Source organism: Ranitomeya imitator, chromosome 1 (genome assembly GCF_032444005.1).
Source record: "Ranitomeya imitator isolate aRanImi1 chromosome 1, aRanImi1.pri, whole genome shotgun sequence".
In the NCBI taxonomy this organism is placed as follows: domain Eukaryota; kingdom Metazoa; phylum Chordata; class Amphibia; order Anura; family Dendrobatidae; genus Ranitomeya; species Ranitomeya imitator.
In genome coordinates this window covers 926,069,910-926,093,428 of record NC_091282.1, presented here as the reverse complement: position 1 = coordinate 926,093,428, position 23,519 = coordinate 926,069,910, and the positions used below count along the sequence as shown (strand labels likewise).

Sequence of the window (23,519 nt, the reverse complement as noted above, 5' to 3'; positions counted from 1 at the left end):
TCTTCGGGGTGCGTATAATCTTATACGAAGAAAGCAAGGTGATGAGTGGAAAACCGCATTTAATACGCCTGAGGGCCATTTTGAGTATTTGGTAATGCCTTTCGGACTTCCTAATGCTCCTTCAGTCTTCCAGTCCTTTATGCACGATATTTTCCGTGAATATCTGGATAAATTTATGATTGTGTATTTGGATGATATTTTGGTTTTTTCTGATGACTGGGAGTCTCATGTTCAGCAGGTCAGGAAGGTGTTTCAGGTCCTGCGGGCTAATTCCTTGTTTGTAAAGGGCTCAAAGTGTCTCTTTGGAGTCCAGAAGATTTCTTTCTTGGGGTATATTTTTTCCCCTTCTACTATTGAGATGGATCCCGTCAAGGTTCGGGCTATTTGTGACTGGACGCAGCCTGCATCTCTTAAGAGTCTGCAGAAGTTCTTGGGCTTTGCTAATTTCTATCGTCGTTTTATAACTAATTTTTCTAGTGTTGTTAAGCCTTTGACGGATTTGACTAAGAAGGGTGCTGATGTTGCTGATTGGTCTCCTGCGGCTGTGGAGGCCTTTCAGGAACTTAAACGCCGGTTTTCTTCTGCTCCTGTGTTGCGTCAGCCAGATGTTTCACTTCCTTTCCAAGTTGAGGTTGATGCTTCCGAGATTGGAGCGGGGGCGGTTTTGTCACAGAGAAGCTCCGATTGCTCGGTAATGAAGCCATGTGCGTTCTTTTCTAGAAAATTTTCGCCCGCTGAGCGGAATTATGATGTGGGTAATTGGGAACTTTTGGCCATGAAGTGGGCATTTGAGGAGTGGCGTCATTGGCTGGAGGGTGCTAGACATCGTGTGGTGGTCTTGACTGATCACAAGAATCTGATTTACCTTGAGTCTGCCAGGCGTCTGAATCCTAGACAGGCTCGTTGGTCACTGTTTTTCTCTCGTTTCAATTTTGTGGTTTCATACCTGCCAGGTTCAAAGAATGTGAAGGCGGATGCTCTTTCTAGGAGTTTTGTGCCTGACTCCCCTGGAAATTCTGAGCCCACTGGTATCCTTAGGGATGGGGTGATTTTGTCGGCCGTCTTCCCAGACTTGCGACGTGCTTTGCAGGAGTTTCAGGCGGGTAAACCTGATCGTTGTCCGCCTGAGAGACTGTTTGTTCCGGATAGTTGGACCAGTAGAGTCATCTCCGAGGTCCATTCTTCTGCGTTGGCAGGTCATCCTGGAATATTTGGTACTAGAGACTTGGTGGCCAGGTCTTTTTGGTGGCCTTCCTTGTCGAGGGATGTGCGTTCTTTTGTGCAGTCTTGTGAGGTTTGTGCTCGGGCTAAGCCTTGCTGTTCTCAAGCCAGTGGATTGTTGTCACCTTTGCCTATCCCGAAGAGGCCTTGGACGCACATTTCCATGGACTTTATTTCGGATCTCCCTGTCTCTCAAAAAATGTCTGTCATCTGGGTTGTGTGTGACCGTTTTTCTAAAATGGTTCATCTTGTACCCTTGCCTAAATTGCCTTCCTCCTCTGAGTTGGTCCCTCTGTTTTTTCAGAACGTGGTTCGTTTGCATGGGATTCCGGAGAACATCGTTTCTGACAGGGGATCCCAGTTTGTGTCTAGATTTTGGCGGACGTTCTGTGCTAAGATGGGCATTGATTTGTCCTTTTCGTCTGCATTCCATCCTCAGACGAATGGCCAGACGGAGCGAACTAATCAGACCTTGGAAACTTATTTGAGGTGTTTTGTTTCTGCTGATCAGGATGACTGGGTTACCTTTTTGCCGCTGGCCGAGTTTGCCCTTAATAATCGGGCTAGTTCTGCTACCTTGGTTTCTCCTTTCTTTTGTAATTCGGGGTTTCATCCTCGTTTTTCCTCTTGTCAGGTGGAGCCTTCTGATTGTCCTGGAGTGGACATGGTGGTGGATGGGTTGCATCGGATTTGGAGTCATGTGGTGGACAATTTGAAGTTGTCCCAGGAGAAAGCTCAGCAGTTTGCTAATCGTCGTCGCCGCGTGGGTCCTCGACTTCGTGTGGGGGACTTGGTGTGGTTGTCTTCTCGTTTTGTTCCTATGAAGGTCTCTTCTCCTAAGTTCAAGCCTCGGTTCATCGGTCCTTATAGGATCTTGGAAATTCTTAACCCTGTGTCGTTTCGTTTGGATCTCCCGGCATCATTTGCTATTCATAATGTGTTCCATCGGTCGTTGTTGCGGAGGTATGAGGTACCTGTTGTTCCTTCGCTTGAGCCTCCTGCTCTGGTGCTGGTGGAGGGAGAATTGGAGTATGTTGTAGAGAAGATCTTGGATTCTCGTGTTTCCAGACGGAAACTCCAATATTTGGTCAAGTGGAAGGGTTATGGTCAGGAGGATAATTCTTGGGTGGTTGCCTCTGATGTTCATGCTGATGATTTGGTCCGCGCTTTTCATAGGGCTCATCCTGGTCGCCCTGGTGGTTCTCGTGAGGGTTCGGTGACCCCTCCTCAAGGGGAGGGTACTGTTGTGAGTTCTGTTTTTGGGCTCCCTCTGGTGGTTACTGATGGTACTGGGTGATTTGTGTTCTGCTGTCTCTGGTGTCCACCTGTTCTATTAGGATTTGGGAGTTTCCTATTTAACCGGGCTTTCTTGTCATTTCCCCGCCGGCTATCAAGGTTATCAGAGTGTTTTGTTACCTCAGCTTCTGGCTTCAGTAATCTTCAGGACAAGCTAAGTTTTTGATTTTCTTGTTCCACGTTTTGCTTTATTTTTGTCTTGTCCAGCTTGCATATAATTGTTTCTTTGCTGCTGGTTGCTCTAGTGGGCTGTAATTGCTCCTCATGTTCCATGAGTTGGAACATGAGTTCAAGTAATTGCAGGATGGTTTTTTGAAGGGTTTTTTGCTGACCGCGCAGTTTACTTTTGCATCCTCTGCTATCTAGTTTTAGCGGGCCTCATTTTGCTGAATCTGTTTTCATACTGTGTATGTGCTTTCCTCTCATTTCACCGTCATTATATGTGGGGGGCTGCTATTTCTGTGGGGTATTTCTCTGGAGGCAAGAGAGGTCTGTGTTTCTTCTAATAGGGGAAGTTAGATCTTCGGCTGGTGCGAGACGTCTAGGATCAACGTAGGCACGTTCCCCGGCTATTGTTATTTGTGTGTTCAGGTTTAGGGTCGCGGTCAGCTCAGGTTCCATCACCCTAGAGCTCGTTGGTGCTTGTCCTTTTGTGATTCCCTGCCATTGGAATCATGACAGTGCTGGCCTGCCCAGCTGCTAGTGTGTTATCGGAACGTGTCTTTAGCGCCGCTGGTGGAGTCCTAACAGACCAACATTCGCGCCTATCCACTGATAACGTTGACCACCTAACTTTTATAAAGATGAACCAGGCCTGGATCTCGCCAGACTTTGCAAGCCCTGTGCCAGATGATACTGAATAAACACATGTCTGGCAACAGTCTCCAGGTCCACACTTGGCCCTCTGGCACCACTAGATTGATCAGCCAAACTGGGCTTCAGCACCGTCAGCTGTTGCTTAGAAGTGTCAGTAGCACAGTGAACACCTGCTGCCGTGTTGTCGGGGTTCAGCAACGCAAGCTGGACTCTGGCTATGCTATTGGCAATTCAAATTCTCCTGTCCACCTACAATGAATCCTGTCTGCCTGGGCCTCAGCACCGCTAGCTGCTGCTCAGAACTGCACATAGCACAGTGAACACCCGCTGCCATGTTGTCGGGGTTCAGCAATGCAAGCTGGACTCTGGCTGTGCTACTGGCAATTCAAATTCTGCTGTCCACCTACAATGAATCCTGTACCCCTGGGCCTCAGCACCACCCGCTGTTGCCCTGCATTGTTTCCTCTGTTAGCTGGTTCTTAAGAGAGCCGGCAGGACAGTTGCCTCCTAGCTTTGTTCCGGGTTCCGGTAATGTAGAATGGTAATTGGGGAGATGCACAACTTGATCTGCTTCTGCTCCATGCCCCAGTAGAGTTAGCTGGGTCTCCAGAGTGCAGGTAATCCAGGCGGCTCCTGCTGTGGCTCCGGGTTCCAGTAACAGAAGCTGTCCTTTATTTTGGGGTTAGTAACATATGTTAACCCTGCAGTCCAGTACGAGTTCCAGAACTGCCAGATGGTTCTCGGTAGTGCTAATGGCACTTATACCTTCTGCTTAGTATCAGGGTTCCAGCAGCACCAGATGGTTCTCGCTAGTGCCAATTGCACTTATACCTTCTGCTTAGTAACAGGGTTCCAGCAGCAACAGATGGTTCTCTCTAGTGGCAATGGCACTTATACCGTCTGCTTAGTAGCAGGGTTCCAGCATCACCAGATGGTTCTCGCTAGTGCCCATGGCACTTATATCTTCTGCTTAATAACAGAGTCCCAGAACCACCAGCTGGTTCTCGATAATGTATTTGCCACAGGTTCCTTCTACTGTGTATCCGGGTTCCATTAACATCAGCTGGTCCACGAATGTGCTTTCTGACACTGGTACTTCTTGCTGTTCCTCCGTGCACCTGAACCACATGCTTCACAAATTACAACTATAAATACAAGTACCAAAAGAAGAAGAACAAGAAGAACTAGAAGAAGAAGAACCAGACAAAGAACAACCAGATGAAGACCCGGAACCAGAGGAAGAAGAACAAGAGGAAGAAGAAGAACCGGAAAAACCAGAAGAAGAAGAATTGGAACAACAGGAAGAAGAACCAGAGGAAGATGAACTGGAACCAGAGGAAGAAGAAGAACCGGAACCAGAGGAAGAAGAACCAGAGGAAGAAGAAGAACCGGAACCAGAGAAAGAAAAACCAGAGGAAGAAGAAGCAGAAGAAGAACCGGTAAAAGAGGAAGAAGACACAGAAGAAAAAGAAAACAAGAGAAAGAAGAAGATGAAGCAAAGGTTTAGGAAATGGAAGAACCAGAAGCACCAGTGCCCAAAGCACAAGAACCAGAAGAACCGGATACCATAAGACCAGGAAAAAAAGAATAAGCAGAATAAGAATAAGCAGAATGATAAAATGCAGAAGAAGAAAAAAATAGGTCTAAGCAGAAAAAGATGAAACAGTGTCCGGGGGTGAGTCCATTCCTCCTCGTGGTACCCCTGGAGACTCCCTGCTGCTGCCGGGCAAGCTGAATGCGAACCCCTCCCGGTGAGATTCCCCTGAGATAGGCCTCCCGGAAGGTGTATTTTTCAAATGTCACTAAACCATGCAAAGTTCTTACATGCAAACCTACTCAGACACAACAGAGGAAGATGGCAAGCAAAATTATTATTTTTTTTTTAACAATAAACACATTTTCTTAAAAAAGCTATCAGAATGAGCTATTTAAAAAAGAAGGATGAAAGGTAACACAAAAAAAATTGGGTAGAACTCGGTACCATCTATTGTACCCTGAGAAAGGAACAGCAAACATGGCATCAATGATGCTCCTGCGGAATGATGTGCAGACAAAAATGTAGGCAGGACTCTTGCTACAGCGCACTCTATTTTGGATTGTGGTGCGCAGTTTTAGATCTCTTCAACATTTTGGTGTTAGCTGTAGACTAGAGCCTTCGAGCATCTTTTCGTGTGTGACATGGGTCAGAAAGATGTTGGTGTGATTTCAGGTAATCAGTAACTATAGTGAATTTTGTGATTTTCCCCGCTGGGTCCAGTGTATGGCCTCCCTGCATCTCAGGCATAGATTGCAGCAGAAGCGACAGACAATCATTTAAGAACCATTTTTGCCCTTGATCTTAGTGGAAAAAAGAGCAAAGCAGGCACCTTGGTCTGGGAGATCCACAGGCATGATAATGGTATCTACAACGCCGTGCCCATCGTTGAAGAATAAATTGAAATGAATGAATAAAAAGTAAATTCCAAAGAGTTTGCCAAGCATTACATTATTATTTTGACCCGTAGACCAAATGTACTCCATTATAACCGCTATTCATACAGTACTAAAAACAGTTCTTGTGCCCATTATTATTTGATTTCTCTGGCTCCGCTGCCTCCGATTACCAATTCTACATGCTATTTTGGCATTTTTAGTCATTTAGAAAACACCACAATGTAAAATAGGTGTTTTAGTAATTACGATTTTTTATCCCCATTGGCTTCAATAAGGATCGGAAATCGGAATTCCCGATCACCGATTTCCAAGTGTGATCCAACCAATCCTTTCCGATTCGATTTTTAGGGTGATCGATAAACCCTACTCGTAGCATCAAGCTGCATGTATAGTCCACAAAATTTGCTCCTTGCTACCTAGGTCCTTTCAAGGTCCTTGAGCAGGTGAATCCTATAGTTTATCGCCTCAGTCTTCCACTGCATTTGAACATCACCGACACCTTTCATGTGTCTCTGCTAAAACCTGTGTTTATGACTCGGTTTTCTGGGACTCTTGTGGGGAATTTGTATACGTCCTCAGACGATTTTGAAGTTAACGCTTTTGTCAGGTCCAAGGTGGTGCGCTGCAAAAAAATGCTTTGCTCGACTGGAAGGGTCATGGACATGAGGATAGGACCTGGGAACCTATTGAGCACATTCGTGCCCCCCAGCTATTGTGGCCTCGAGCATGGTGAACGTCACAAGGGGATGCTAGCAGGGGGTAATGTTAGACATCGGGATGTTCCCACTGCGCAAGATAGATCCCAAGCATTGCCTGGTGATGTGGTATCCCATTCAGCTCAGGCCAAGGCAGGTGCTGGTCAGCATAGATGTCGTTTCTAGCATCTTGCTCAGGCTCCTGGTGTATGCTTGGTTGCTGCTTGCTCTCCTGCCAAGTCTATGGGAACCAGTGATATTCTGGTGCAGCCCTCCAATCTGGAGCCTAAGTCCAGAGATCACCTTACTGAGCATGTCTGTGATGTGGTGGTCGGGCGTTAGCTGCTCCGGTGATGGGATGGCTCCGGATTGGCCTGCTGGCAATGCCACGGCTGGCTGGGAGTGAGGGTTTGGGTAGGAGCCTAAGGTTTTAAAGGCTCTCAGCGGCGCACGCGGGCATGCTAGTATCATTTATGTGTGGTGTTTGTGAGCTGATACTCTACCACTCTGTTTGCACAAGACGCTCTATACATTGAGAGTTCTTACATTGGCAGGTAGGGTTAGGACTGGGTAGCTACCCTTGGCTTAGCATGTGTTTCCATCATGTGTGCGGTTAGCACAGCTCAGTTATAGAGCAAGTCCAACCCCCAGGCTACACCTCTCAGGGAAAGTGTCAGGGCTTTGAACCTAGTGTCACATTTGCTCTTTCCTTTGGCTCTGCATCTGCTTTATTCTTAATAATAAATAATAATAATTTTATTTATATAGCGCCAACATATTCTGCTGCACTTTACAAATTATAGAGGGGACTTGTACAGACAATAGACATTAAAGCATAACAGAAATCACAGTTCAAAATAGATACCAAGAGGAGTGAGGGCCCTGCTCGCAAGCTTACAAACTATGAGGAAAAGGGGAGACACGAGAGGTGGATGGTAACAATTGCATTAGTTATTCGGACCAGCCATAGTGTAAGGCAGTGTTCCCCAAGTCCGGTCCTCAAGAGCCACCAACAGGTCATGTTTTCAGGATTTCCTTAGTAATGCACAGGTCATTGAATGCTTGCCTGTCCAGGTGATGCAATTATCACCTGTGCAATACTAAGGAAATCCTGAAAACATGACCTGTTGGTGGCTCTTGAGGACCGGACTTGGGGAACACTGGTGTAAGGCTTGGGTGTTCATGTAAATCTGCATAAACCAGTTAACTGCCTAAGTATGTAACAGTACAGACACAGAGGGCTAATATTAACTGCATAAAGTGTATGAGAACATGATACGAGGAACCTGATTATGTTTTTTTTTTTTTTTTATGACAGGTCACACAGGGATCATTAGGTTAATGTGTTGAGGCGGTAGGCCAATCTGAACAAATGAGTTTTTAGGGCACGCTTAAAACTGTGGGGATTGGGGATTAATCGTATTAACCTAGGTAGTGCATTCCAAAGAATCGGCGCAGCATGTGTAAAGTCTTGGAGACAGGAGTGGGAGGTTCTCATTATTGAGGATGCTAACCTGAGGTCATTAGCAGAGCGGAGGGCACGGTTAGGGTGGTAGACTGAGACCAGAGAGGAGATGTAGGGTGGTGCAGAGCCATGGAGTGCTTTGTGGATGAGGGTAGTAGTTTTGTACTGGATTCTGGAGTGGATGGGTGGCCAGTGTAATGACTGTGTCATGATTCTTGTGTGCAATTTGAAACAGTTTAGTTGCAGAGCGAGCGCAACCCACGTGCTGTCTTCCCTGTGACATTTAACAGGGTATAGTACTCAGCATATTGTGTGCAGTACCGCTCAGATACTTTGCGTACTGTCATACTGTGTGGAGTTAACAAATTCTGATTAAGGTTAACGCTCGCTGCTTTGTTCTGACATTGTTCTCACTAGCAGCAGTTATGCATCTCTGCACAGTAGGCCCTGGGTTGTGATTGCAATTTAATTTATATTTATTTATATTTTATTTAGTGCAATCCACCAACCCTAACAATTGAAGCCTGTAAGATGGAAGAGCAGCTGAGAGGAATCTGCAGATGTGTCAGTTATAATCACCCACAGCTCTGCATTGAGATCAGGAGAGCAAAGAATGGCCATTACACATCACACTGGTAACACTGGTAACCTTTACATATCGCATTGTTAACTCCCTCTCCATATAAAATAAGTTTCCCATGGAGATCACTATCTACCCCATAACCTGTAAAGCTCATTTGCAGCCTGGAACAGCTTGTTTACATATAAGAGAAGCTTGGATTTATCTTGATAAAGAATAGATATCAGATTGCAGATACCAAGGTATCATTTTATTCAGTTTCCTATGACTTGCATGCCCATATGGACCATTTAAGAAGGAAGATCCAACTGACAGATTCCCTTTAAATTTGATTTGATACAATGCAACATTTTTGCAATGTTTATGTCCTTGTTTAGCTTGCAATCAAATATTTAGATTTCTTATATATTACAGTCCAAAAGGATATTTCAACTATATACAGCAGTCTTCAAATTATGTTGCATTGTTGTGAAAAACATTATTATATTTCGCTGTTTTTTAACGGAAACCTATCTTTGTGATAATTTTGACATGCATAGTCACTTTATAGTTGTATTATACAAAACCATTGCTATAAGCATACACAGGCCCTTTAAACTTTATATAAGCCACAAACAGATTATAATCCTTTGGCTGGCAAATATAATTAAACAGTAGAATCTATACATCACTTTCTGGTTTGGCTCAATGAAACAGTAAAAAACAGCATGAAATAGAAGTAAATCACTGAGCCAGTGAAGAGAATAAGTACACCCTGACATACCATTTGTTTCCTTACTGATTTTAAGTACTTTATGCTGATACTGCAATTGCAAGAGTCAGCCAAGAGGTCACAGTCTCTGTTGCAAATTGTGGAACTAAAGTCTGCAGATATTTTGCTTACTTGGACTTGCTCGGTCCCTCAGTTCAAGAAAAGACACAGTCACCTTCACTGCCATGTAAGAAGTGTCACTTAAGCAGCCTTTGGCTCTGTCTTTTAATCATCCCAGATTGTTCTATATTCATTCTTTAGTCAAATGAGCTGCAGCCAAGAATCAAACCCACCACTTCTCGCCTGCAACAATGCCAATGTGTTCGGAAAGAACCTTGTAAGGAACCTTGTAAGGATATGAACACTGCTGTTATCTCAAAACACAGCTAAACAAAACCCTGACATTGCTTAACTTCTAGACTCATCTTTCTAGGACTCTCAGAAGGTCATTGGGAAATGGCACACATATCACTTTTATCTTATCTTACCATTACTATCAATTAATTTACACATTGTAATGACTTTTGTAAGTACATTCTAGTTACTAATGTTTTCCTTCAGTCCTTTTTCTTCAGTTAGCTTGCAAATTGAATCCTGTTTAGGTAAGCACAAGCCTCTGCTCCAACTCAGAAGTTGCCAATATTAATTAATTAATAAAGTTCAAGATAATCCGTTATATAGGGCACTTTTTTGACCTATCCATAATAATTAGTTGTTTGTGTGTTTATACAAAAATATTTTTTTGCCTGAAAGTATCACCATTTTACAGTGAATGAAACTTAAATCAGTTTCAAATGTGCCCGGCGTCTGACATCACTTCCTGGTGGTGGAACACTCACGAGTCCCTATGATGCCTAGTGCGTCGCGTGTCCCCATGGGAACAATTTCCCCTGATACGCTCAGTGATACGCCAGAATAGGGAAGGATGCTGCATAATAATAAATATGGATCGTGCATCAATCAACACTCCCCCAGAAACCTCCATTTAATGAGACCCTAGGTGACATCCCTTGCTTAGTGTCATCTATCACATGTTGTAACCTCCCCGTCAGAGAGGGGGTATAGCATAGCATTGTCGTGGCAACACCTTAATGCAGTAACTCATGCTAGCCATATATAAGGACTGGGTTTATTAGTTCAGCTCGGTCGGTAGCTCAGACACAAATCTGGAGCATTATAGAAAAGGTAAATGACTATACAGAAGGGAGAAAGAGACCATACAATATCTATAGGGTCAGGGATTGGGTCAGAGATCAACTATGAATTAGGGGACCATACTGTACATGATCTATCCATGATGATTATACCTCTCTCCTCAACACAAACACATTTTTTACAGTATTACAATAGTATCACGTGTAGTCACTGAAGGGAGAAAGATGTAGGCACTGTGAATATAACTTACATGCAGTTAAACAAACACCTGATCAGTGCTTATTTTGTAGATAGGTTGAACACATCTCCCATGTACACAGAATAAACAGTAGTAGATTGCTCTCTGCTCATATGCTATCATTGCTCTAGCAGTACAGGTCCTGTTTACACAGGATGATGCAGAGAACAATTATTTTGTTAAGCAATCTAAAGATCATTTCACCTGTAGATCTTTTTCCTAATTTGTTGGGTTATTGGCAATCTGTTTACGATTACCATCTCTGATAGGCAATCTGTGGAATACTCGATCCTATTAATCGTACAGTGACAATGCCAACCATCTCTGGCATCAACAACATTGCAGCCCGTTCAATGTAAGGCTTCATTTACAAGTCAGATTTTCTTGCATGAGTGTTTTCCATGTTTTTTTCAGATAGCACTCAAACCTATAATAGTGAATAGTTTTTTTTCATGCATAGTAAAAAAAAATAACTTTCATCAGTGATTTTCCCCAGAGTTTCATCAGATTTTCATTAGAATTTTATAAGACTTTGGTCTGATTTTTTGTGTTTTTTCTCATATATGAAAAAAAAGATTCTCTACCTTATCCTATCTATAAACCAATACAGATCACAATACACAGCATGTCAAACTAGTACAACTGTGCCCATGCAGGGAATTACTGAAACAGAAATCCCATGCAGTTATAATAGATAAACCGATACAAAAATACTGCACTAGACAGGATCTTAATCAAAAAGACATCTTTATTAAATACATATATGATAATAAAAAATATATTGCATAGACCAGATGGGAAATTCAAAGAGGTGACAACTACACCGGGGGCCGCAGGTAAGAGGAGAGACAATATTGCCTTAATAACAAGCATGCATCCTATTGACGAACATGGTGTGCTGTATAATGCCATATATGGCGTAAATACTACAACGCTGGAGAAAAAAACTCATCCAGCTCCACAACCTAGCTACTATCAGGACAAGAGATATAAATAGTAATGGCAACGTTACCTCAGACCTGCGGCGCCAACACCCCTACGCGCGTTTCAGCGTGCGTGCCTTCTTCCGGGTGCCTTCCCCCGGAAGAAGGCATGCACGCCGAAACGCGCGTAGGGGTGTTGGCGCCGCAGGTCTGAGGTAACGTTGCCATTACTATTTATATCTCTTGTCCTGATAGTAGCTAGGTTGTGGAGCTGGATGAGTTTTTTTCGCCAGCGTTGTAGTATTTACGCCATATATGTCATTATACAGCACACCATGTTCGTCAAAAGGATGCATGCTTGTTATTAAGGCAATATTGTCTCTCCTCTTACCTGCGGCCCCCGGTGTAGTTGTCACCTCTTTGAATTTCCCATCTGGTCTATGCAATATATTTTTTATTATCATATATGTATTTAATAAAGATGTCTTTTTGATTAAGATCCTGTCTAGTGCAGTATTTTTGCATCGGTTTACTTATCCTATCTATCAGTCTAAAGGTACTGTTACACTAAACAACTTACCAATGATCATGACCAGCGATACGACCTGGCCGTGATCGTTGGTAAGTCGTTGTGTGGTCGCTGGGGAGCTGTCACACAGACAGCTCTCTCCAGCGACCAACGATCAGGGAAAAGACTTCGGCATCGTTGAAACTGTCTTCAACGATGCCGAAGGCCCCGGGTAACCCGGGTAACCCGATATTTATCCTGGTTACCATTGTAAAAGTAAAAAAAACACTACATACTCACATTCCGATGTCTGTCACGTCCCCCGCCATCAGCTTCCCTGCACTGACTGTGTCAGGGCCAGCCGTAAAGCAGAGCACAGCGGTGACGTCACCGCTGTGCTCTGCTTTACGGCCGGCGCTGACAGTCAGTGCAGGGAAGCTGATGGCGGGGGACGTGACAGACATCGGAATGTGAGTATGTACTGTTTTTTTTTTAACTTTTACAATGGTAACCAGGGTAAATATCGGGTTACTAAGCGCGGCCCTGCGCTTAGCAACCCGATATTTACCCTGGTTACAAGTGAACACATCGCTGGATCGGCGTCACACACGCCGATCCAGCAATGATAGCGGGTGATCAGCGACCAAAAAAAGGCCCTGATCATTCCCCAACAACCAACGATCTCCCAGCAGGGGCCTGATCGTTGGTTGCTGTCACACATAACGAGATCGTTAGCGGGATCATTGCTACGTCACAAAAAGCGTGACGTTGCAATGATATCGTTAATGAAATCATTATGTTTGAAGGTACCTTAAGAAAACCACGCCATACTCAGGTGGTGTCCAAGTATAGCCTGATTCTTTCGCAGACTTATTGATTTTCATTGTTCATTGTTGATTTTAATCCGACATGCAGATCAAGAGCGAACATATTTCCATGATTTTGCAAATATCAAGGAAATTTGACCAACCCCATTCACTATTATAGGCAAGATTGGTATCCATAGAAAACATGGGAAGCATTTGTACAAGAGATGTCAGTTTTGATTTATTTGCTCTTTTTTTCTATTTCATAAATTAAGCTCGCTTATAAATTGAGCATTTTTGAAAATAGGATTATATCAGGGACAACCTTTGTTGAGCCGTCTCCTATAATATAGTTACATTTGATTTCTTTCAATTTTCATTAGTATACTTTTAAGAGAATAAAGCTACCCAGAAGGCTGGTTACACTTTTTTTATTACATTGAAAGTTCACCTCTTAATTTATCGGTCAATTATTTTGTTGCAATTCTGAAAACTCAACGTTAAATATGCTTTGCAATGTTGCACTCACTTTAAGAATGCCATGCTGTATAAAAATAGGATTAACATATTACAATAACATTAAAACGCCAATTACCTCATTTATAATGATCCAGTGACAGTCAAAGGCAACCAAATTAGTCTCAACGACCTGCAAAAGAAAACAATGCATATGAGTCAGCACACAGTATAAGCAGGGTGCATTCAATCATGCAAAAAAACAGTCAAAAGAATTTCTCTGCCATGGCTTTGTCATTTAGATTTAAGCTGATAACCTTCACAGTATTTGGTCATGTATTCATCTTTCTTCTTAATTAGATGCTGAAAAATGTACATCAGTGGTGATGGAACCATTTTAAGCACATACATCAAATAGCCCTTCACTAATAGCCCTTTATTGAAATGAAAATCTGTTATATGATCATTCATTACAAATACGCTAATGCAAAAATATTGAAAAAGTTGAACGTGTTTTATTACTTCATGTACTAAAACGATGCACTGTAAATGTACAAATTGGAAAAACATATTTCTTTAGCCTCACTTCATCCTTGGAAGCTATTTTTTTAAAATAAAAATTAAACTATATCTTTCGTATCAAGGGGAGTTTTTGTGGAGATCCTCCATGCTGCTGAATGGGGTGACATGTCAGTCTGAGATAAATATTAATATATTAATAGTGGTTTATATTCATTTCTACTCTTTTCAAAGTTTCAGATTCTTCTTCAGGAAGAGATAGACCCCATATCAATGACCACATACTAATTTTCACCCTCCTAAAGGTCTTTGTCATGTACATTGACAAAGGATATAAAATACTAGCTTACTTTTTCCCTGTTGATCCAGATAATGGGGAGGCCTAGAACCATGCTACTTCATGGCATTCAGATAGGCATGCTGAAGGAGAAAAAGTCCAGCTTCCAGATTAGGTTGAAAATCTTTGTCACACATTTAAATATACATAAACATTGCAAAAAGTAGGGTGAGGAGAAGCCCCCACAAAAAAAACAACTCATTTTGAATGCCATCTTTACCATGAAGTTACTTTGAAGTGATTAACCTCAGGATGACTCTAACCACCTCTTCCTAGGGGCTGAGTCTTGTGACTTCACTCGCGCTAAATCTGCTGTGCATTTAGATAGTTGTGACTCTGTGGAGCAGCAGAGTTCGCTGCTGTTCACAATGGGTGATGTTTAACCCGCGTGTGTTTGGGGTTCTACCGCCGTATAGTGTCCGCCATTTCTTAGCTGCAGTTTCCATATCTGCACAGAGGACTTTTATTTGGTGCATTCTGCCAACCCTAAAATTATACTAGCGCCAGGGTCTGGCTAGTAATGGCGGATGAGCAGCATCTGCAGCGGTACATCCAGCAGCTGGAGGGCAGGTTGTCTGCTCTCGAGCGTAGAATTTCAGCTGTGGATGTTACAGCGGTGGCAGCTCAGGCAGCTAGTGAAGCTGCATCACGTATGTCCACTGCCATCCCTGTTTTGACTTTAACCCGACTCCCACTGCCTGATAAGTTTACAGGCAATAGAAAGTCATGTAGGGGATTCATGAACCAGTCTGCGATACATCTTGAGCTGCTGGCTGCACGTTTCCCCTCAGAGTGGGCTAGAGTGGGGTTTCTAATTTCACTCTTGTCAGACAGGGTGTTGGAGTGAGCTATGCCACTGTGGGAGTGCGATGATCATGTGGTGCAGAGTGTTTGGCGGTTCCTTAGCGCTCTGAAGCAGGTCCATGCATTGACTACAGGGTTCTTAATGCTATAACCATCAAAAATAAATATTCTCTACCTATTATTTCTAAACTCTTTGATAGTTTGTGGGGATTGAAGGTATTTACTAAAGTGGATCTGCGGGGCACTTATAACCTGATACAAATCCGTGAGAGGGAAGAGTGGAATATGACATTTAACACTAGGGATGGTCACTATGAGTACCTGGTGATGCCCATCGGGCTTTGTAATGCCCAAGCCGTATTTCAAGACTTTGTTAATAACATCTTCCAGGAACTGTTATCCACCTTGGTCGTATTCTATCTGGATGATATTCTCAACTACTCTCAAGATATTGATTCCTTTTGGAGAGATGTCTGCAAAGTCTTTTACCTCCTACGGACTAATTCTGTCTATGCAAAGCTTGAGAAGTGTATGCTTGAGCAGGAGTCCCTGCCTTTTATGGGCTATTTCATCTTGGCCCAGGGATTGGCCATGGATCTTGCCAAGCTGGAATCTGTGATGAACTGGAAAGAACCCCATTCTCTTAAAGCGGTGCAGCACTTTTATGGGGTTCATTAATTACTATCGCCAGTTCATTCTCCACTTCTCAACTTTGGTAGCTCCTCTGGTAGCCCTCACCAAGGAAGGAGCTAATCCCATCTTGTGGTCGGAGGAGGTCTTCAAGGCCTTTAGCTCCCACTTCACTTGCACTCCCATTCTACATCGGCCAGATGTTCCTAAGCCATTTATTATGGAGGTGGATGCTTCTTAAGTCGGTACTGGAGCTGTCCTCTTTAAGAAGGATGCTCAAAGTAAAAAACATCTCTGTTTTTTGTTCTCTAAGACCTTCACACTGGAGGAGAGGAATTATTCCATCTGGGACAGGGAGTTGCTTGATATGCAGCTGGCCTTTTCAGAGTGGAGACATCTACTAGAGGGCGCTCGCTACCCCTTCCAAGTATACACCGACCACAAGAACCTCCTTTATTTTCTAATGGCCCAGCGGTTGAACTCTGCCCAGCCAGATGGTCCCTATTCTTCTCCTGGCTTAATTTTACCCTCCATTTTCTTTCCGGGGAGAATAATTCATGTGCCGACGCTCTCTCGCATTCCATAGTCTTATCTGTGGAGTGAGAGGAGCCTCAGCTTATTGTCCCATCTGACAGTTTGAGAACCGTAGCTCCGGTTTCACTAGAGTTTTTGCTTCCAGCAAGACTTTTGTTCCACCTAAGCTGTGACTAGAGGTTCTCTCATGGGCTTATTAATCCAGGGTAGGGGGACATTTCGGGACCAAGAGGACATTTGAGCTTCTGGCGAGGTCATATTGGTTGTCGCATATGGCATGAGATGTAGGAGACTACATTCGGGCATGTGTCTCTTGCGCCAAAAATCAGTCTTCCCAGCATTGGCCCATGGGTTTATTGTATCCCCAGCCGATGGTGGATAGGCCCTGAGAGGTGGTCGGGATAGACTTTGTGGGATTACTGAAATCCAAAAGCTGTACTGTTATCTGGGTGGTAACCGACCATTTCTCCAAGATGGTGCACTTGGTACCTCTTCCGTGGATACCATCGGCACGGGCTTTGGCAGCGCTTTTTAATAAGCACATTTTTTGCCTGCACGGTATGCCTGACAAAATAGTCTGTGACCTGGGCCCCCAGTTCGTGCCTCAGTTTTTGAGAGAGCTTTGTCATCTGCTCACTATTGAGTTGAACCTCTCTTCTGCCTACCACCCCAAGACGAACGGGTTGGTAGAGAGGGCCAATCAGACCCTGGTCACGTATCTGCAACATTTTGTCTCTGCCAGGCAGGATGACTGGGCATCCTTGCTACCATGGGCGGAGTTTCTGCTAAACAATACTGTTGCTGATTCCATAGGGCAGTCTCCTTTCCTCCTTAACTGCTACCAACATGTGCATGTTCCTGTGCCCATGACTGTGTCGTCCACCGACAATAGGGTGGCAGACTGGGTGTTGGAGGCCCGTGGCATTAGGGACCGCATGCAGGATGCCATCTGGGCCTCTAAGGAGAGAACGAGGGTCTCTGCCAATGCGCATCGGCGTCCTGCTCCAACCTTTGCTCCTGGCGACTTAGTGTGGCTCTATGCCCGTAACATCAGGCTATGCGTTGAGTCCAGTAAGTTTGCTCCCTGCTTCACATGTTCCTTCAAGGTCCTGGAACTGGTTAACCCTGTGGTTTATCACCTGGCCCTACCTCCGCACGTGGATATCACTGACACCTTCTACATTTCCATCTTAAAACCCGTTCACATGTCCCTGTTTTCTGAGTCATCTGCTGGGACATCAGGCTTGTCTGTGTATGATTTTGAGGTGAATGCCATTACATATATAGTTACATAGTTATTAAGGTTGAAGGAAGACTATAAGTCCATCTAGTTCAACCCATAACCTAACCTAACATGCCCTAACATGTTGATCCAGAGTAAGCTCCACCTTGGGGAAAAAAATTCCTTCCCGACTCCACATACGGCAATCAGACTAGTTCCCTGGATCAACGCCCTATCAAGGAATCTAGTGTATATACCCTGTAACATTATACTTTTCTAGAAATGTATCCAGTCCCCTCTTAAATTTAAGTAATGATTCACTCATTACAATATCATACGGCAGAGAGTTCCATAGTCTCACTGCTCATTGTCTGTTCGAAGGTGGTACGCGGCAAAAAATTTTATCTTGTGGACTGCAGGGGTCATGGTCCAGAGGATTAGACCTGGGAGCCTATTGACCACATTCAGGCTCATCAGCTTATTGCGGCTTTCAAGCGTGGTGAGGCCCAGAGAAGAGGGGGCCCAAGGAGGGGGGTAATGTTAGGTGTCGGGATTCTCCCACTGCACAGGAGGAATCCCAAGCCTTGTCTTCTGTGGCCCCCAATTCAATCTTGGCCACAGAGGATACTGCTCAGCAGAGACGTTGGCCCCAGCATCTTGCTCAGACTCGAGCTGTGCGTCTGGTTGCTGCTGCCTCTACAAGTACAGCAATAGCAACCAGCATTAGACAGCAGTGAGCAGATGTTCCTGGGACTAAGTCCAGCTTTTTCCTTTCTGAGCATGCCCGTGAGACGACCACTCATTGGTGGTCCAATGTCTCATGCCCAGGTCCTCAAATGAGTCCAGATTGGCTCTCTAGCAAGGTCCTTGGAGACTGGCATCTATAAAAGGAACTCACGGCTGCACTTCCGTGCTCTAGTATAGTCGAACATGTGAAGTGTGTTCATGTGTGAATGTCTCTGGTGCAAGCTCCTAATGATCCACTACCCTCTGGTTTTGTATATGTATGGGGTGATTGGAGTTAGAGACAGCACCAAGTAGAGATATTGCCAGTGCAATGCCGTGCCAAGTGGTTCCAATCAGACTGTATTCCCCACGCTCTAGGGGCTGAGTCTAGAGACTGCACTTGCACATAATCTGTAGAGGCTGCACCGAATAGTGGCATCGACAGTGTGATGCTGTGCACAGAGTAGGTCCTGTCTGACTCTAACCCCCGCTTCCTAGGGGCTGAGTCTTGTGACTTCACTTGCGCTAAATCTGCTGTGCCCTGTGACAGCTAAGGCTACATTCACATTTGCGTTGTTGGGCGCAGCGTCGTCGACACAACCAACAACGCATTACACAACGCTGCATTTTTGACACATGCATTGTCATAAAGTACTAATGTTCATGAATTTTGGCGCAGGGAAAATGCTACAAGTAGCGTCGTCCGCGCCCTGTCTGGTGCGTTAAATTGACGCATGCTTCATAAAACGCAATACAACGCATACCGGCGCATGTCCATGTGCCCCCCATGTTAAAGATAGGGGCACATGACGCATGCATCGGTATGCGTCGACAACGCTGCGCCCAACACCGCAAATGTGAGCGTAGCCTAACAGGGAACAGCGTTATTGTATTTAGTTAGCTGCGACTCTGTTGAGCAACAGAGTTCACCACTGTTCACACCGGGTGATGTATAAACCGCGTGTATTTGGTGTTCTACCACCATTGGTTAGCTGCAGTTTCCATCTCCGCACGGAGGACCTTGGGTTGCAAACGCACCTAATTATTATATTTTTTGGTGCATTTCACCAACCCTAACATCTTATCTGTTGTTTATTATTCTATTGTATTCTTCAGGTATTTACCTGGTAACCTGCCAACAGAACACTTTTGGAAAGCTATACCAAAGAATTTACTTGAGTACAAATAGAAAAGTCGGCCTAATAGCAAAAAAAAAATTGAAGGAAACTGTTCTCCATTATGTAAAGGAAAAGCAGTAAAACAGATATATAAAATGTCTCTTCACGCTGATATGTGTTGATTAATCTAGTTAATCTTTACCATTATATTTCTATGACAACTGTCAGTAGGACTTCATTGGAGTTTTTAGATTGTTCTTGCTGTGAATCTTTTTATTTTAACTATGTTTTTATTTATGTGCATTAATTCTATTAAAATTTTCATTGTTGTGCTTTATATTATTTAAACTGTGCTTTATTCCATATTTATTCTATATGACATCAGATTTTTTATTTATTTACTTTTCAAATATGGGAAGACTAATTAATGAAACTTCTACCTTATATATTCCAAAATAACCTCTTGACTTCATGACTCTTTTTACTTTTGTGTTACATTGGTGGCAGGGTCACTTCATGCTTCCCGTGCCAAATGTTAGGCATGCCGGAAGAGAAGAAGGGGGGTGTCCTGGCTTTATATATAGGTGATTGTACTGTACCGCCATCACACTGTGAATATGAGGTTTATAGGAGCACTGTATAAAGGGAGATCTGGGGCCAGCATACAGTATGTAGGTAACTATGGAGGCCATTATAATTTGTATAAGGAGTTATGGACTATCATAAGGCATATAGGGTCTGTGGAGATGTTACACAATGCATACAATGTTAAGAGAGTGACAAGAACCAGCTTCCTATAATTTACAATTCTGTATAGTACTGAATCTGGAAGTTAAGGTGGGAATCCCTCATCTGCACATGTAACAAGATCCAATTTCTTGTAATATACAAGATAGTATCAGATGCAGAAGAACAACAAACAAATATTTTTTTTACACCTGTTTAAAGGTAAACTGATAGAAATATCCCATAAAACAAAAATTCTGATTACCATTGTGGTAATTTGCAGATGACTGCTCAGTTCACCAGCAAAGTCATGATGGATGTAAATAAGTGACTGCAGGTAGAATAAACCTTCATTTTCTCCCTGCAGCCAAACTTCCATTTAGACGACTGCACATGTTTAAAATGGCATTTAAGTGCAAAATACTATTATGACTGCCAGAGAATACAGTTTTTTATTTTGGTTTCATGTTCCCTTTAAACTACCATTATCATGGCTAGACCAACAGGAATGCTTCAACACATAGAGGAATACATATTGTACATCTGCAGTTGCATGTAAAAGTGTTGGCACCCCTGGTTAAAATTACTCTTATTGGAAATAGATAAGCAAGTTCAAGATGAAATGATCTATAAAAGACCTAAAGTTGAAGATGACACATTTCCTTTAACAATAACAGTGAACAAGCCATAACTCTATCAGGCTAATTAAGGTCTGAAATGTTTGTCAAAAATATCTGAGCATTCAAATCTCCAAGGGTGCCCAAACGTTTGCATCTGCCCATTTTCCTATTTCTAATCTTTATCAAGAAAAGCAGCACAGGGACAACGTTTCCCAAGAATATCTGTAATTCAAATAGCCAGTAACACAGAGAAAACAAAATATAAAAGATAACTTTTATTTCAACCTTTTAAAAACTACCCATTAAAAACTGTGTTCAAGTGCGAAATCCACGGGCACTTGACTATACATGTCCAATCAGACCAGACACCATAGGAATCCTGAATACAAAACAGGACCCTATCTGATATGATTATGACCAGTTCCAATTTTAAACCACATTAAGATTAGATATCAAATCATATGCATTTCTAGACTGTATGATAAAGGTCTTTTTGTCATGTGCAACATTTAAGTTACAAAAATCACAGTCTCTATGTGGACTAGCTCATTTGGGTAGATACACACATACCCACAATTTTTACACACAAAGCAGGTAAATTGGAAAGCTCTCACCCATTAGCAGCTCTGGTGACGATCAATGGTTCTTCCTTTCCAAGTAACTGCTCTGCAAGCTGGGAGAGATGAGGTCCTCTTGCCCTGTTGTGCCCTGTATTGGCTATTGCGGCCCTGACCCCAAGTTAATCCCGCCCCTACAAGGGCAATCCACAGCTGACCCTTTTGTCAAATAGCCCTAACCATCCCTGTACGTCCCAACGCGTTTTGTCAATGTGTAGACTCTTCAGGGGACCTCACACTACGTTAGGGTACATAGTTAGCTTAGAGAAAAAAACAGCAGTTCCTCCTCTCTAGCTCACGGGCTTTTGGTGGTCATACCACCCCGCCCGAGCCGCTCATTTAAATAGGCTTCTTACTCATTGGTCAATAAATCTATTATGATGGATCCCTCCAATCATGATGACTCACCCATTAATTATTCCACTGCTCACACATGCCATGAGTCCTCTTCCACGTGTGTCGAAAAGATGGCCGCTATGTTTCCGGTTCATAACCCGGATGCCACCATGCTCGCGTTGCCGACTCACCATGGTTACCGCCCGGCCGCTCACGCATGCGTTCCTCCACGTGTAGCGGAAGAATGACTATTGTGCTTCCGGTCCGTGCCCCGGAAGTCACTATCCTGGCGTCCCGGACTCACCATGGTTACTGTGCCCCGTAACCATGTGATGTGCGTCTCAGAAAATGGCCGCTACATTTCCGGTTTGCGTTCCGGAAGTTAATTCCGGGACGCAACTTGCGTTCCACTTCAATCTCTATTGCGGCCATTAAAGATGACATTGCATCGCCCATTCTTTATGTATGGGGACTTTTTAAATAGCAGGGAATTACACTTACATTTAGAATATATATCTACCTATAAGCTATAGAGAGAGGAGTTATACACCATAAGATTATAATAAAATGCTTATGAAAGATAGTGACCCGGACTATATTAGGCTGGTTTCACACTTGCGTTTTGATCTGCAGCGTTTTAAACGCAAACGCATTTGGTGCAAAAACGCGTTTAAATGCTGCGTTTTTTGGCGCATGTGTTTTTGCATGTTTTAACGCAAATGTGGCATTTTGACGTGTTTACAAGTGTTTTTTCCTGCGTTTGCGTTTGTGAAACGCATGATGAGAAGTGTGTGACAGCTGTCAATCATCAAAATCAACTAGAAAACCCACTATAAACAAAAATACCTAGTTTTAGGGTTAGGATCCCTAGTAACCCCAGGGATCCTAACCCTAAGCCTAACCCTAACCCTAAAACAAAAACTCTAACCCTTACCCTAACCCTAAAACACATACTCTAACCCTAACCCTAACCCAAACTCTAACCCTAACCCTAACACAAACTCTAACACAAACTCTAACCCTCACCCTAACCCAAACTCTAACCCTAACCCTAACACAAACTCTAACCCTAACCATAAAACACAAACTCTAACCCTAACCCTAAAACACAAACTCTAACCCTAACCCAAACTCTAACCCTAACCCAAAATCTAACCCTAACACAAACTCTAACAAACTCTAACACGAACTCTAACCCTAACCCTAATCCTAACCCTAAAACACAAACTCTAACCCTAACCCTAAAACGCAAGCTCTAACCCTAACCCTAACACACAAACTTTAACCCTAACCCTAACACAAACTCTAACCCTAACCCAAACTCTAACCCTAACCCTAGGGATCCTAACCCTAACCATTAGGGTTAGGGTTAGGATCCCTAGGGTTAGGGTTAGGGTTTAGGGGTGGCTTATCAGTGTGTATTCTTGTGTTTTTCTATAAAAACGCATGTGCTTAAAAATGCATGCGTTTACATAGACATCAATACGTTTTTTTGCGGCAAAAAAACACATGCGTTTTTTTGCGGCAAAAAAACACCGCTAAAATTACTACATGTTGCATTTCTGCAATACAACGCATGCAGAGAAAAAACGCATGCTTTTTTTGCATGCGTTTTGATGCATTTTTGCAATGCATGCGTAATTCCCTGCTATTTAAAAAGTCCCCATACATAAAGAATGGGCGATGCAACGTCATCTTTAATGGCCGCAATAGAGATTGAAGTGGAACGCAAGTTGCGTCCCGGAATTAACTTCCAAAACGCAAACCGGAAATGTAGTGGCCATTTTCTGAAACGCACATCACATGGTTACGGGGCACAGTAACCATGGTGAGTCCGGGATGCCAGGATAGTGACTTCCGGGACACGGACCGGAAGCACAATAGTCGTTCTTCCGTTACACGTGGAGGAACGCATGCGTGAGCGGCCGGGCGGTAACCATGGTGCGTCGGCAACGCGAGCATGGTGGCATCCGGGTTATGAACCGGA

General features: G+C 43.5%; 1 protein-coding gene across 1 annotated transcript in view; it reads right to left on the bottom strand.

Annotated features, from left to right (window-relative positions):
• GRID2 (glutamate ionotropic receptor delta type subunit 2) overlaps nucleotides 1-23,519 on the bottom strand; it is a 2,297,645-nt gene that overhangs the window by 1,068,078 nt on the left and 1,206,048 nt on the right. The window contains exon 5 of the mRNA XM_069743575.1: nucleotides 13,483-13,536. Within this exon, the coding sequence (XP_069599676.1) occupies nucleotides 13,483-13,536 (54 nt within the window). The remainder of the gene's footprint in view (nucleotides 1-13,482; nucleotides 13,537-23,519) is intronic.